General features: G+C 42.6%; 1 protein-coding gene across 9 annotated transcripts in view; it reads right to left on the reverse strand.

Moving 5' to 3' along the window:
* The window catches only part of dmd (dystrophin), a 1,932,045-nt gene that overhangs the window by 585,852 nt on the left and 1,329,589 nt on the right, over nt 1-16,604 (reverse strand). For all 9 annotated transcript variants that reach the window (XM_073045659.1, XM_073045653.1, XM_073045656.1 and 6 more), the window contains one exon: nt 6,324-6,499. In XM_073045659.1, the coding sequence (XP_072901760.1) occupies nt 6,324-6,499 (176 nt within the window). The remainder of the gene's footprint in view (nt 1-6,323; nt 6,500-16,604) is intronic.

Here is a 16,604-nt window from a genome sequence, read left to right on the forward strand (position 1 = left end):
TTTATATCATCGGCAAATTTAGCCACAAATCCATTAGTCCCATTGTCCAAATCATTGACATACATTGTAAAAAGCAGCAGTCCCAACAACGACCCCTGTGGAGCTCCACTGGTAACTGGCAGCCAGCCAGATTGGATCCCTTTACTCTCACTCTCTGTTTTCTGCCGATCAGCCAATGCTCAACCCACGTTAGTAACTCCCCTGTAATTCCATGGGAACTTATCTTATTAAGCAGCCTCATGTGCAGCACCTTGTCAAAGGCCTTCTGAAAGTCTAAGTACACAACATCTACTGCATCTCCTTTGTCTACCCTGCTTGTAATTTCCTCAAAAAATTGCAGTAGGTTAGTCAAGCAGGATTTTCCTCTCAGGAAACCATGCTGGCTTTGGCCTATCTTGTCATGTGCCTCCAGGTACTCGGTAATCTCATCCCTAACAATCAATTCCAACAACTTCCCAACCACTGATGTCAGGCTAACAGGTCTATAGTTTCATTTATGCTGCCTCCCACCCTTTTCAAATAGCGGAGTAACATTTGCAATTTTCCAGTCATCTGGTGGAATGCCAGAATCTATCGATTCTTGAAAGATCATTGTTAATGCCGCCGCAATCTCCCCAGCTACTTCTTTCAGATCCCAGGTCCAGGAGATTTATCCACCCTCAGACCATTAAGCTTCCTGAGCACCTTCCAGGTCGTAATTTTAACTGCACAAACTTCACTACCCTGATACTCTTGAATATCTGGTATTTTGCAGATGTCTTCCTCAGTGAAGACTGATGCAAAATACGCATTCAGTTCCTCTGACAACTCTGCGTCGCTCATTATAATATCTCCAGCGTCATTTTCTATTGGTCCTATATCTACCCTCGATTCTCTTTTACCCTTTATACTTAAAAAAGCTTTTAGTATCTTCTTTGATATTAGTCACCAGCTTCCATTTATAATTCATCTTCTCCTTCCTAATGACCTTCTTAGTTTCCTTCTGCAAGTTCTTATAAGCATCCCAATCCTCTATCTTCCCACTGACTTTGGCTTCCTGTATGCCCTCTCTTTTGCTTTTACTTTGGCTCTGTCTTCACTTGTCAGCCATGATAGTGTCCTTCTTCCATTCAAACATTTCTTCTTATTTGGAATATATCTGTCTTGCTCTTCCCTCATTTTTCACAGAAACATTCCTCATATGATAACCCTTTCATTCATTCCCAGAATGAATCTTGTGAACCTCCTCTGGACCCTCTCCAGCACATCTCTTCTAAGATGAGGAGGCCAAAACTGTTCACAATACTCAAGGTGAGGCCTCACCAGTGCCTAATAAAGCCTCAGCATCACATCCCTGCTTTTGTATTCTAGACCTCTTGAAACAAATGTTAACATTGCATTTGCTTTCCTCACTACCAAAAATACCTGCAAGTTAACCCTTAGGGTGTTCTGCATGAGGACTCCCAAGACCCTTTGCATCTCAGATTTTTGGATTTTCTCCCTGTTTAGAAAATAGTCTACACATTTATTTCTACTACTAAGTGCATGACCATGCATTTTCCAACATTATATTTCATTTGCAACTCTTTTGCCCATTCTCCTAATCTGTCTAAGTGTTTCTGGAGCCTACCTGTTTCCTCAGCACTACTTGCCCCTCCACTAATCTTCGTACTATCTGAAAACTTGGCAACAAAGCCATCTGTTCCATCATCTAAATCATTGATATAGACCATAAAAAGTGGTCCCAACACCGATCCCTGCAGGACACCACTAGTCACTGGCAGCCACCTAGAAAAGGACCCTTTTATTTCCACTCACTGCCTCCTACCAAGCAGCCAATGCTCTAACCATGCCCGTAACTTTCCTGTAAAGGCTCTTAACTTGATAAGTAGCCTCATATGTGACACCTTGTCAAAGGCCTTCTGAAAGTGCAAATATATAACATCACTAAATCCCCTTTATCTATCCTACATCTCCCTATACCTCCTCAAAGAATTCCAACAGGTTTGTTACGCAAGGTTTTCCCTTAAGGAAATTAATTCCGAGTTTGTCCTATCTTGTCCTGTGTCACTAAGTACTCCATAACATCATGCTTAGCAACTGGCTCCAACATCTTCTCAATCAGTGAGTCCAGGCAAACTGGTCTATAATTTCCTTTCTACTGCCTTCCTCCTTTCTTAAAGAAAGGAGTGACATTTGTAATTTTCCCATCCTCTGGCACCAATGATTTTTGAAAGATCATTACTAATGCCTCCACTATCTCTACCGCTACATATTTCAGAACTTTGGGGTGCAGTTCATCTGACCCGGGTGACTTAGTGCCCTTTGGTCTTTCAGCTTTTTGAGCACTTTCTCCCTTGTAGTAGTAACTGCTCTCACTCCTCTTCCCTCACACCCTTCAACATCTGACACACTCTCATTGCTCTTTTAGTTTTTACATATTTGTATAAAGATATTACTATCCACTTTGATATTGTTTGCTAGCCTGCTTTCATACTTCATCTTTTCCCTTCTAATGATTCTTTTATTTGTTCTCTGTAGGGGTTTAAAAGCCTCCCAATCCTCTGTCCTCACACTAATTTTTACTTTTTCATTAGTTTTGACTTTCCTTGTCAGCCATGGTTGTATTATTTTGCCATTTGAGTATTTCTTTGTTTTTGGAATATATCCTGCACCTTCCTCATTTTTCCTAGAAAGTCACACCACTGCTGCTCTGCTGTCACACCTGTCAGAATCTCTTTCCATTTTACTTTGGCCAACTCTTATTTCATACCACTGTAATTTCCTTTACTCCACTGAAATACAGCTACATCAGACTTTACTTTCTCCCTGTCAAATTTCAAGTTGAACTCAATCATATTGTGATCACTGTCTCCAAAAGGTTCTTTCACCTTAAGCTCCCTGATCACCTCTGCTTCATTACATAACACCTAATCCAGTATAGTTGATCCCCTGGTAGGCACAAAGCCAAACTGCTCTAACAAACCATCGCATAGGCATTCAACAAACTCTTGGGATCCATTTCCAACCTGTTTTTCCCAGTCAACCTGCACATTGAAATCTCCCATGACTATCATAACATTGCCCTTTTCTATTTCCTGTTGCAATCTGTGGTCCACATCCCAGCTACTGTTGGGAGCCCAGCATATAACTGCCATCAAGGTCCTTTTACCCTTACAGTTTCTTAACTCGACCCACAAGGATTCAATATCACAACTTTTCACTGATTTGATGCCTTTCTTTACCAGCAGAGTCACACCACCCCACTGCTGGCCTTCCTGTCCCTCTGACACAATGTGTAACTGTGGACATTCAGCTCCCAACCATAACCATTCTTTAGCCACAATTCAGTGATGGCCACAATATCATACCTAATAATATGAAATAGTGCAACAAGATCATTCACCTTATTTCTTATACTCCACGAACTGAGATATAACACTTTGTGCTACATTTGTATATTGTATGAAATATGTTTGTTTTCTTCCAGTGACAAGCAATGCTATTGGATCAGGAAATGGATACTTGTTGGGAATATTCTTGTTGGTTCCCCTGATTAGATGCCATAGTTTACTCAAAAATGAGAGGACGATAGAAAACCAGAAATATAAGCCAATTAGGCTTGTATCAGAGAGGGAGGGAAATTGTTAGAAACTACTATTATATATAAGCAAAGGCACTTAAAAAGAAATTAAAGGTAATCAAGCAAAGTCAACAAAGTTTTGTGAAAAGGAAGTCATGCTTGAGTTCATGGTGGCCTTTGTTGTGAAAGTGGTTGGAGTTTATGAATAGGGAGGTATTGTTTAAGCTGGCTAGGATATTGATGAGGCCAGCCAGGTAAAACTGTAAAGTTTTAGTCCCCTTACCTAAAAGGGACATAGTAGCACTGGAGGCAGTCCACAACAGATTTACCAGGCTAATAATGAGAAAATTTTCTTGTCAAAGGGTATATGGACCGTTTGAGGATACAAGAGACTGTAGATGCAACAAACAATTTTCCGAAGGATCTCATTGGGTTCAGCAGTTTTTGTGAAGGCAAAGGGGTATGAGACATGTTGGGTTGAAACCTTGGCTCAGGATTGAGAGCGGAGAGGCGAGGTGGTCAGTATAAAGAAGAGAGAAAGAACGGTGTGACAGGAGCCTGAGGTGATTGATGAACAGAGGAAGGGTGAAGGTTAGGGGTCAGGTCAAGCCAGACTGTGGAGCAGGTGTATGAACTTGGAGACTGTGGTAGATGTATGATAAAGGAAAGCAGATATTACTTCCCTCTAGGTCCACCTCCTCCTTCTCTTACCCCTATAATCTACTCTCCTCTCCTATCAGATTCTCTCTTCTCTGGTCCTTCACCTTTCCCATTCATCTGGCTTCACCTTTCACCTTCCAGCTAGACTCTTTCCCCTTCCCCCAGGCATCTCGCCCCTTCTCTCTCAGTCCTGAAGAAGAGTCTCGGTCTGAAACGGCAGCTATTTACTACTTTCCACAGATGCTGCCTGTCCTTCTGAGTTTCTCCAGCATTTTGTGTTTGTTGCTTTGGATTTACAGCAGATGCAGATTTTCTCATGTTTGTGACAGTTGCTAAATATGTTCAAAATAAAGATCGATCAAAAATTGTGAAGTGGATATCAGGAGGAAAGAACAGAACATTGCTGAATTAAGTGAGTGGGCAAAGATTTGGCAAATGGGTTATAATGTGGGAAAATGGAAAGCTTGGCAAGTAAAATAAGAAAGTATTGGTAACTAGTGAAAAGTCTAATACAGTGGGATTGAGACATTTTGATAAATGGCCAGTATGCATGTATCTAAATAATTTGGAAAGCTAATAGAATGCCATTGAATATTGCCTGGAATATAGAACTGTTAAGTTTAATAACACCATTTCTGAAGTAAATTGTGGTAAATTGTCTCTGCAAACAATAAAGGGGCCAGCGGAGGTGAATGTGAATTCACGAGATGAACCGTGCTGCTACATTGCAGAATCGAAGCAGATGGAGTGAGCCATTCGGAGATGGGAAGTCAAGGCAGAGGAGTTCTATTACCCAAACAACTGGCCCAAGGTGTGAGGTTGGAATGCTCTGGGCGCCAAGCTGACTTGGAGAAATCAGAACGGATTAAGGCTGAGCAGCGAAACCTGGGCCCAAAACAAATCGCTGGTTGGCGTGGTCTAGGCCTGGTGCATTTTACTACACAAGGGCCTGGGTCCTAGTACAAGGTGCAATACGCTCTTTGGACGATTTACATGCCGGCTCAGATGGACCAGAATGACATTGCTCGCTCTCCCACGAAGTTCACTCCTCAATCTATGGCACCGAGGCTACAAAGACTGCCCCAGCTGTTGTACTTCATGTCTGCTAATATGGACTGACACTGAGGCTTTGGGCCTGCTCCAGGGTGCATATTTAAGGACACATTTTTGGTTTGGAATGCTGTTGCTCACTTCTTCTGTTTGCATAATTGTGTTTTTTATCCCTTTCTCTGTACATCAGGTGTTGGTCAGTTTTTTAAATTGGGTTCTTTCAGATTTATTGCTTAGTGACTGCCTGTAAGCAAACAAATCTCAAGGTTGTATATTTTATATATTCTTTGAAAATAAACATACTTTGAAATCTTTTGAAAGTTTGATTTGTATAGAGCATTGGTTAAGAACAGTTCTGGAGAACTAAGCCAGTGTGTAAATGCATTGGAAAGAGACCAGTAAAAATAGATAAGGGAGAACCTAGAATGAGTGTGATATCTTAGAAACAAAGATCGGATAGGCTGGGTGATTCCATGGGAATTTTGACAAACTGGAAAGAAACCTCATTGAGGCATGTCGTATCTTGAGTGGTCTTGACAGGGTGGGTGTGGACAGCAACCTTCCGCTTGTGCAGACTTCAGAACTTGGGATCAGAGTCTTTGGAACACTAATCTTCAGAGTGGTGGAACCAGAGCTTTAAAATATATTAAATCAGTGAGAAATAGATTCAAGATAAGCAAATGAGTGAATGATTATAAAGGCTGGAGGGAAAGAAGAATTGAAAATAGAATCAGATCAGCCAAAATCACATTGAACAGCAGGGCAAGCTCATGGACCAAGTGGCTTACTCCAGTCCATAATTAATATATGCATTTGAATTCAGAAAAAAGGAATGAAAGGCACACATTTGCCAGCTTATTTCCATAGCAGCAGATGGTTGGGTGAGTCTGTGAAGAAATTTCCATTGATTTTTTAAAAATAAACCTCAAATCTAGCTAAACGTCAAAGCCAGGCTATTTTGTACTTTAAATGAATAGTGCGTCTTGAATAAGGGAATGATTAGTTATGGCACATTGAGAGCAGCTGCACAGAAGCAAAGCCATGAGATTACCTTCTCTTTCTTTCATCCACCTGTCTGCAAATTTCCTGCCAACGTCTGTTCAGCTCACACAGTTTCTCTTTGAGGATGTCACCATCAGGTTTTGATGACTGTCCAATAATCTCCTCTCCTGTCACGTTCAAACGAGCGACAGCACTCTTCTGGATTCCAATTCCATTCTGTAATTCCTGCCAAGCAAAAGCAAAGAGAATTTAGTTCACTGGCTGCAAAACCCTCCAGGTAAGTTAAAAAGGTAACATTCAGCATGTAGAGCAAGACCATGGCAGAGCTACAAAAAAGTATCACAATCAGGCAGAAACACATGAATGTTTCTGTCCCTGTATCATTCATCACGTGGCAAAGAAAAAAAGCTTTCTGAAACACTTTAGGTACATCTCAGTTTTGGAGTGATCTACAAAGGAATACAGGATGCTGTAAATAGGGAGCCTTGTGATTCTGGTACATTAACATTGAACTCTATCATTAATTTCCATGACCTTCACAATGTAGCTTTGGACAAGATAAATGAATTAACATTTAATGTTCTTGTGAAAAGTTATGGGGAGCTCCTAATAATCAACGTAATTTACAATTAATGAATTGAACAACACAAGATACAATATTTTTAATGAATTAATTGCCTGCATTATAAAATGCACGTATAGAAATTCACTTACAAACAGTAAGCTCAAATTTACAAAGGAAAACACAGCAGGGTGGCAAGTATCAATTAAATCCACCAAACTTAAAATGCAGACATTCCATTCAAAGATCTGTGATGGGACGAGATCAGATGGCAGACTGAGGAAAAATTGCAAGGGTGTGCTCAAAGCCTCCTTTAAGAGGTGTATCATAACCTACAATTCCTGAGAAATTCTGATCCACGACCAGTCAAGCGGAGCAGATTTCTGGACAGCTTTGGGAACCTTGAGTCTGTGCACTGTGTACCTGCTGAATTCCCATGTTAGTTGTGGAAGGAGTGCTACTCCCCACTGACTATCAGTTCTCCCATTTCATCAGGCACCCCCTGCTCCTTCTGTGGAACACTCTCCTATCAGTCATCTCAAAACCAACAAAACAGAGTGAAAGCAATCACTTTGACCCCAAGGCCTGCTGAAGAAGGTGGTGACATTGATGACTAAAATAGACACAATGACTGAATCCATGCCTGATAAATCTGTAGTAACACGCAAAGACGGCTAGTGTGAGAGAAATAAATGCTAGGCTAAAATTTTACAATTTGCTGCACACAACTTCGCCTTGTTTTCTTTGCTGCAGAGAATAAGAGAAAATTAGACCCTCAGTTCAATTATTGAGAGTTACTGAATGTAATTATCCTACTACCAGCAACATTTTCGCTCCAAAGGACAAACAAATTAATGAACACAATGATAAATCTCTCAGTGCCAGCATCTGACATCAAAGTGGGACGAGGCACCAAATGAGACTAAAGAATCTCCATTCAGATTTGCTGCAGTATTTTTAGTGAGATACTAAAATCATTAACCTATCTATATTTGTCCTGGTTCATTACAGGAACATTCTGGTCTTTGTTTGATCCAATACTACCAGGATCACTTAAATGAAGATGTTGGGACAAAACAAAAATACTTGTTAACATAATAAAGAACAAATCATAACTGTACTTGGGAACTTTTGGGATATATTTTATTATGTTCTGGAAAAGGTGAGTGACCTTGCATGTATCTCTTCCTGTTGTCACCTTGCTTACATCACTTCTGAGCATAACACATTCCAACACAATGACTGCATCCAATTGCCTCTTAAGATTATGTACATTTTGATGACCTACTGGGATGATCTGTTACATAAATCTGTCTTCCGTACTCTTTGCCAAAATCGCTTGCATTTGACTTCTTATTGCCCACTTTCAAATTTTAATGTGGTTTGCTTTAAATACCCACTAAGATTAACAATATTTCTCAACCAGTTTTGCTAATGCCCTCAATATTCATTTGACTGCAGCTTAAGCATTTCATGGTCTCCAGCAGAACATGATCTGTTCTCAATGACATCACCAACAGTGTTTGCTAAAGGAGCAAACTGATTGACAAGAAGCTGACTAGTCAATCACAGAATGGCAACAGCTGAGAATCCTTGGAGCAGGTGACAACTCCCTACAAGAGAAATGCAGTGGGTCTCATTCATATACTTTTCCCTGTAGCTCTGGAATTTTTTTCTTTCATTAAAATGTTTGTCTTGTCACCACTCGTTCTTCTTGTGGTAAACCATGTATATCGGTCTGGACATGCCTGGACACGTCCCTCTGCTGACTGCTCCTGTGGTTCCTCCCACAGACCCCTGAATAAAGGTGACTGTGTCACTGCTCCTCCCACAGTCCAGGAGAGTCGTGCAGCATGGACGTGGATCCATTTTGTTGTTAATAAAAGCCTTTCAGTATTTACTCTACAAGTCCACCACATTTCCCCTCTCAGCCGAGGCCCGCATGGCCTTCAGCTGCATTAAAGGGGACATTGCCAAAGCAGCAATGTATGCGGTGGACGAGACTATTCCCTTCCAAGTAGAGAGTGACGCCTCCGACTTCGCGCTGGCTGCTACCCTCAAACAGGTGGGAAGACCGGTGGCGTTCTTGTCCTGTACCCTTCAAGGCCCTGAAATTCGGCACTCCGCGGTGGAGAAAGAAGCCCAGACCATAGTGGAAGCTATTAGGCACTATTTCGCCGGCAAAAAGTTCACCTTGCTGACTGACCAGCGCTCAGTTGCGTTCATGTTCAGCAACCAACAGCGGGGCAAAATCAAAAATGATCAAATTTTGAGGTGGAGAATCAAACTCTCCACCTACAACTATGACATCCTGTACAGGCCTGGGAAGCTCAATGAGCCTTCCAATGCCCTATCTCGGGGAACGTGTGCCAGCGCGCAGCTCGACTGGCTATACGCCCTACATGCAGATCTTTGCCACCCGGGGGTCACCCAGCTTTTCCACTTTGTGAAAGCCTGGAACCTGCCTTACTCCCTTGAGGAGATCAGGACGATGACCAGGGACTGTCAAGTCTGCGCAGAGTGCAAACTGCACTTCTACCAACCCGAAAGGGCACAACTAATCAAGGCCACCCGCCCCTTTGAGCATCTGAGTGTCGAATTTAAGAGCCCCCTTCCCTCCACTGACCGCAATGTGTATTTTCTTAACATGATCGACGAGTACTCACGGTTCCCCTTCGCCATCCCCTGCCCCGATACCACTACTATGTCAGTCATAAAAGCCTTTCAGTATTTACTCTACTTCCAGTCTTTTGGAGTAATTTATAGTGCATCAATTTTATTAACAACAATTTTAAGGCATGGAGCACATCCTGAGACCCGACAAATTAGACCTTGACCCGCGAACACCTGAGGCCGGCAACGCATTCGAATTCTGGCTAGCCTGCTTCGAATCATTCCCAGAGGAGATTGAAGTGACTGAGTCCACCGCAAAGCGCAGAGTTCTCCTCTCCAGGGTCAGTCCATGGGTCTATTTGATGATTAGAGACCAGCCGAGTTACGACGGCGTGATGAGCGTCCTCAGAAGACAATACCTGCAGCTGGTAAATACCGTCTATGCACGATATCGCTTAGTGACGCAGCAGCAACGGGCAAGAGAGTCGAACGCTGAGTTTGTCCGGGCCCTACAGACACTCATACGGGCCTGTGATTGCAGGGGGCTGCCAGCCGAACAGCATGCGGAGCTCCTAGTAAGAGACGCCTTCGTCACAGGGGTCAGGTCAGTGTATAGGCGCCAGCGGCTGCTCGAACACGCCGATCTTACCTTACATTCGGCGATTGAGCTGGCTGACATGCTGGAGGCCGCTCTGCACAGCTCTGATGCTCTCCAGGCATGCAATCTCCCGACGGCCTCGTGGATGTCACAGACCCCACAACCCGCCGGCGAATCGACCACGGCTGCTGCCAGTCACAGGTCTGCGAAGTGTTACTTCTGCGGACTCGAGAAGCACCCCCGAAAACGCTACCCAGCCCAAGAAGCTACCTGCTCCAGCTGCGGAAAGAAGGGCCACTTTGCCAAGACCTGTAAGTCCAAACCACGAGCGGGATCGAGCAGCGCCGCGTGCGAGGCATGGGGGTCGCCATCTTGGCCATCGCCATCTTGCCTGTGTGAGACATGGGGGCGGCCATCTTGGTCGGCTCCACCTCGCACCGCCTACGATCCGTGGGTGCTTACCAGAAACCCCACAGCGCTGGACCAAAACAGCGATTCAACTCTGGCCTCCGTGATCCTCGACCAAAGTGCTCCCAACCAGCTCGCAAGGTCAATGATGGACATCCTGGTGGAGGGGCGCAGGACAAGCTGCCTGTTTGACACGGGCAGCGTGGAGAGTTTTATCCACCCGGACGCGGTGCAGTGTTGCGGACTCATGACACTGCCGGTAAGCCAGAGGGTTGCCTTGGCTTCTGGGTCGCATATAACAGACATCCGGGTGGGTTGTGTAACGACGCTGGTGGTGCAGGGCACAGAATATCGAGACTTTACACTTCTACCAGTTGTTTCATAACTGTGCCCATTTTTCAAGCTTGCCACCAATGGAAATAATCCTGTTTCACACATTATCTTTAGCACTTTTCTCATATCCTTCTGCTCCAGGAAAAACAATCGCAACTTTAACAGCCTTACATTAAATCAAAAGTCCCTCAAACCAGCAGGAACGTACGTGTCTATTTGACCCTCTTTTCACACCTTTGCTGCCTCTCTGACATTTCCAGTATGTATTGGAGAGAATTTGAAGCAATCAGTTTTATAAAGTGCCAGTGTTTTATAAAGTTATGTTTCATCATAACTTCCCTGCTTTCATACTGTGGGCTTTCTACTTAATAGCTCAAGATGCTTTTGTACTAACTGTTTCCTCAATCCAGCCTTCAAACATTTCTTAATTGTACTTCCAGCTCTCAATTTTTCTTCATCAACTTAAAATCTGATCTTTACAATTTTATTCTTACTGTTTTAACCTTCATTTTATCCTAATTGTTCTTACCTTTTTACATTTATTCAAAACACACCACTTTGCACTTCTTTATATAAATTTCTATCTGCCACATGCCTCCCCCAGCCTGTTTATGTCATCTGTAAATCCATCACCACTCTGCAGAATCTTCACCACTCATGCAATTATCCCTGGGCACCCAAGTGCAAGTCATTAAAATGCAGTAGTGAAATCAACGGTTACAGCCTTGGGCAACATGTTCGTCTACCTTACTTCACTTTTGAAAATTGTCATGTTGCCACAGTTCTCTACTTTTTGTCCCTCTTGGTCAATTTATGATCCTATGGCCACATTTTTTTTTTATTTCTCAGGCTTCAGCACCACTGATAATGACATTACGTGGCATTCTATCAAGTATCTTTTACAGCCATTTGTATCACCAATCTTCTTGGTTATGTCGACAGAAAAATCAAGTTTCTTTCACATGATTTGGTGAGTTTGACAGGTTGACCTGATCATAGACTCTGTGCAATTCAGTAGACATCATTAGAAGCTTTGAGAGAACCATGACATACCCACATAAGCCCCTACATTTCCAGATGACTCTGTAATTTCAGTCTCTGCATCTGATATCTGGGCTTCCTTCAAAAGGGTAAATCCAGGAAAATCATCTGGTCAAGACAGCACGCCAGGCTGAGTATCAACATTTGATGGGTTCAACTGGCTGAAGTACTTAATCAACCTCTCACTTGTGTGGCCAGGGGTCCGCACTTGCTCCAAAGAGGAATCGATTGTACTTGTGCCGACGAAGAGCATGATGACCTGTCTCAACGAGTACTGCCTGCCGGCACTTACATCAGCCATAAGGAAGGTAATGAAGTGCCTTGAGAGGCTGATAATGGAGCAAATCAACTTCTGCCTCAAAGATGACTCAGAAGCTCTCCAATTCGCTTCCTGCCACAACATGTGAATGACAGATGTGATTTCTCTGACTCTTCACTCTGCTCTGGAGCATCTGGACAACAGGAACTTGTACATCAGGCTGCTGTTCATTGACTATAGCTTGGCATTCAAGACAACCACCCCACCCAAGCTCATTGTCAAGCTTGAAGACCTCGGTCTCTGTGTCTCCCTTTCCAAATGGATTTTTAACTTCCTCATAGGCAGACCTCAGTCAGTGACGATTGGTACTAACATCTCGTCCTCACTGATCTTCAGCACAAGTCCACCTTGAGGCTGTGTGCTTAGTCTCTACTCTGCACACACATGATTGCATGACTAAACACAGCTCCAATGCCAGTTTCAAATTTGTGATAATACCGTTGTTGGACATATAACAGGCGGTGATGAATCCGCTTACCAAAGTGAGATAGAACACCTGGTTGAGTGGTGCCACAAACACAACCTCTCATTCAATGTCAACAAAACTAAAGAGCTGGTTGTTTTGACTTTAGAAAGGGGAAGGAGGACGAATATGTGCCAGTCTACAGTGGTGTGGGGGAAGGGGAGGTATCAACGGTGGAGAGAATCAGCAACTTCAAATTCTTGGGCATTTAGGTTGAATCATCTGTTCTGAGCCTAGCACATAGATGTGTGCCAAAGTCTTTACTTTTGTAGGAGGTGAAGGAGGTGTGGCTTCTAACTGAATGCCATCAAATTTCTGCACCTGTACTGTTGAAAGTATCTTGACAGGTTGCATTATGATAGATAGATAGATAGATAGATAGATACTTTATTCATCCCCATGGGGAAATTCAACTTTTTTTCCAATGTCCCATACACTTGTTGTAGCAAAACTAATTACATACAATACTTAACTCAGTAAAAAATATGATATGCATCTAAATCACTATCTCAAAAAGCATTAATAATAGCTTTTAAAAAGTTCTTAAGTCCTGGCGGTTGAATTGTAAAGCCTAATGGCATTGGGGAGTATTGACCTCTTCATCCTGTCTGAGGAGCATTGCATCGATAGTAACCTGTCGCTGAAACTGCTTCTCTGTCTCTGGATGGTGCTATGTAGAGGATGTTCAGAGTTTTCCATAATTGACCGTAGCCTACTCAGCGCCCTTCGCTCAGCTACCGATGTTAAACTCTCCAGTACTTTGCCCACGACAGAGCCCGCCTTCCTTACCAGCTTATTAAGACGTGAGGCGTCCCTCTTCTTAATGCTTCCTCCCCAACACGCCACCACAAAGAAGAGGGCGCTCTCCACAACTGACCTATAGAACATCTTCAGCATCTCACTACAGACATTGAATGACGCCAACCTTCTAAGGAAGTACAGTCGACTCTGTGCCTTCCTGCACAAGGCATCTGTGTTGGCAGTCCAGTCTAGCTTCTCGTCTAACTGTACTCCCAGATACTTGTAGGTCTTAACCTGCTCCACACATTCTCCATTAATGATCACTGGCTCCATATGAGGCCTAGATCTCCTAAAGTCCACCACCATCTCCTTGGTCTGGTATTGCAATTTGAATGTGCATGAATGTAAAAAGCTGTAGAGGGTAATGGACCCTACCCAATATATCACAGGTTACCATTGCTAGTGGCTACAGGAAGCAGTGCCTCGAGGGTAACATCCATCTTAAAGATTCTGCCCCACCTGGTTCAAAAACAGCTACTTCCCTTCAACAATTCAGTTCTTGAATCAACCAGCAAAATCCTAATCACTACAGTTTACCACCACATTGATTACTTTGCACTAAAATGGACTTGGTATTTTTTGTTCTAATTGTATTTTTCTGTCAAAGATATGTACAATTCATGCCGATGTTTCTCATGTGAATGCTGCTTACATGATGCTCCGTGCCTGTGATGCTGCTGCAATTTTCATTGCACCTGTGCAACACAAACTTGTGCATGCGACACTACATTTGACTTTGACATTGGGTTGGGGTAGAGAGGGCATGTGACCATGCCTGGTGCATAGAAACATAGAAAATAGGTGCAGGAGTAGGCCATTCGGCCCTTCGAACCTGCACCGCCATTCAGTATGATCATGGCTGATCATCCAACTCAGAACCCTGTACTTGCTTTCTCTCCATATCCCCTGATCCCTTTAGCCACAAGGGCCATAGCTAACTTCCTCTTAAATATAGCCAATGATCATATAAGAATCAAAGCCATGTCCTTCAAATATCATTTGATGCAAGATTTATTCTTTCCTATAACTGAAATAGAAACCATCCCATTGCAATGACATTTTTGAGGGGGGAGGGGCTGCTTTACCATCACCTCACATGAAATGAACAAATTCAACAAAAAAAAAGCTTGCCTTGTTAGAATTTGTAGAGTTCAATTCACTTGTTTTGAAACCTACTCATCTCAATGTGGTCATCTGCATTTATTTGTTGATTAGATTCTCCTGAATTTGTTCTTTGACTCTGCACTCAATCTGCATTGAGTGCATCATGTTTGCTAATGTCTTTTAAACAGTACCGTTTGAGGAATTAAATGGTAGAACTATGCCACATTTTAAACATGCATACTTTCAAGCAGTGTTAGGACAAGTGTTTTCCTCTACAGAACACGGTACTGTAAACTGAAAACTAAAGCGTCCCACAGCACAGGAAGGGGTCAAATCAAGAAGTTAATTTACTCCATCTGCCCTATGACTTTATCTGCCTATTTTAGATACTATCATGGGAGACAACTGTACCTTCTCAGCTTGAGGATGTGTGCACTGAAGGAGAAAACTAGTCACAGACAAAAAGTACATGCATGATTATCAGAAGTCTATTTTTGACAACTTTTTTTATTTATTCATTTCTAATGTGGAAGGATTAAAAGCATTTCGAAGAATATGAAAATGTCATAGAAAGAGAAAAATAAGGTGAGAACAGGAAATTCAATGTGAGAGCAATCAGATTCATGTCTGTGTCTTCTCACACAGTGGATTTTCGCTCACAGCAACGCTTTCTTGGGGATGAGAGAGTTTCTTCTACATAAAAAAGGGAATCTGCAGTGCAATTTAACTTGAATCTACTATTTCACATTGACCAGTAATTGAAGGAATAGGGCAAATGGCATGAGGCTGGTTTTTTGATACTTGGAAGGAATAAGATCCAACTGAGGAAAACAAAGGAAGATGAGAAATGAACGATGAATGGAGTAATCCATAACAGAATTACATTGATTAGCATTAGCATCGTTTCACTGCATCCACTCGTATTTATTATTTGGAGGATACTAGTCTCTTCATAATTCTCTCAGTGATGACCCCACATATTAACCTTCAGGCTCTCTCTCCTTTAGTACGTTGGTTAAACCCTGTGGTCATAAAATAATTTCACTCACCACAGGCAGAACAATTTTCTGAAGGAGGTAGGTTAACACTCAGTGTAAGAATATAAAGAGAAGGGACAAGATCTCAGAGTATGAAAATTCATCAGAGTGCAGAATGTAGAGACAAACCAGGCAGGTGATCAGATGCCTCTGTAAAAGCCCACACATTGACTAGTTTAGGCGGAGTACATCAGATACTCAACATCATCTGCAGAAAGAAAAACAGAATTATTGTTTCAGGTCTGAGGTTCCATGTTTCGAATGGTAACTACTTCTCTTTCACAATGCTGCCTGATCTGCCATCTGCTTCAGAATACCAGTATCTGCAGTTTTCTTGTTATTTTCATTTATTGATGAGTTAGTTAGGCTTTGGTTTACAAGTATGATCAGACTGAATTTGATTGTCCACATCCAGGCAATCTTTTGCACTGAAAATACCATCCATTCACATTCTCTTGGGGACATTATTCATTTAATTTTTTTATTCATTTGAGGGATGCAGGCTTTGGAAGCTGAGCCAACATTTGAATGCCCATCTCCAGTTGCTCCTGAAAATGTGACAGCAAGCTGCCTTATTGAACTGCTGCAGTCCTTGAGGTATGGGTATTGGTAACTGCTAATATTGATAGTGGGGGATGCAGTGATGGCAATGGCATTGAACACCAGGGAAGAGCTTGTTGAATATTGTCATCGGCTGCCACTTGTGTGGCAGAAATGTACCTGCCACTTCTCAGGCGAGTCTGGATATTGTCCACGTTTTGCTGAATTTGGTTGTGCACTGACTCGATATCAAAATGGTGTTGAGCAATGCACAATCAGTGAACAGCTCAACTTCTGTCCTCACAACTTGAAGGAAAGTCCTTGATGCAGTAGTTGAAGATGACTGGACCAAGGATATTACTCTTAGGAACTCCTACAAATCAATACAAAGTCACCATGATGTTAAGGGAAGGTATTTCACCTCTGGAATTCAGCTCTTTTATCTGTGCTTGGACCAAAACTGTCATGAGTTGAGTAACTTTGGTAGAACCAAATTGAACTTCTGTCAGCA

Source organism: Hemitrygon akajei, chromosome 5 (assembly GCF_048418815.1).
Source record: "Hemitrygon akajei chromosome 5, sHemAka1.3, whole genome shotgun sequence".
Classification (NCBI taxonomy): Eukaryota; Metazoa; Chordata; class Chondrichthyes; order Myliobatiformes; family Dasyatidae; genus Hemitrygon; species Hemitrygon akajei.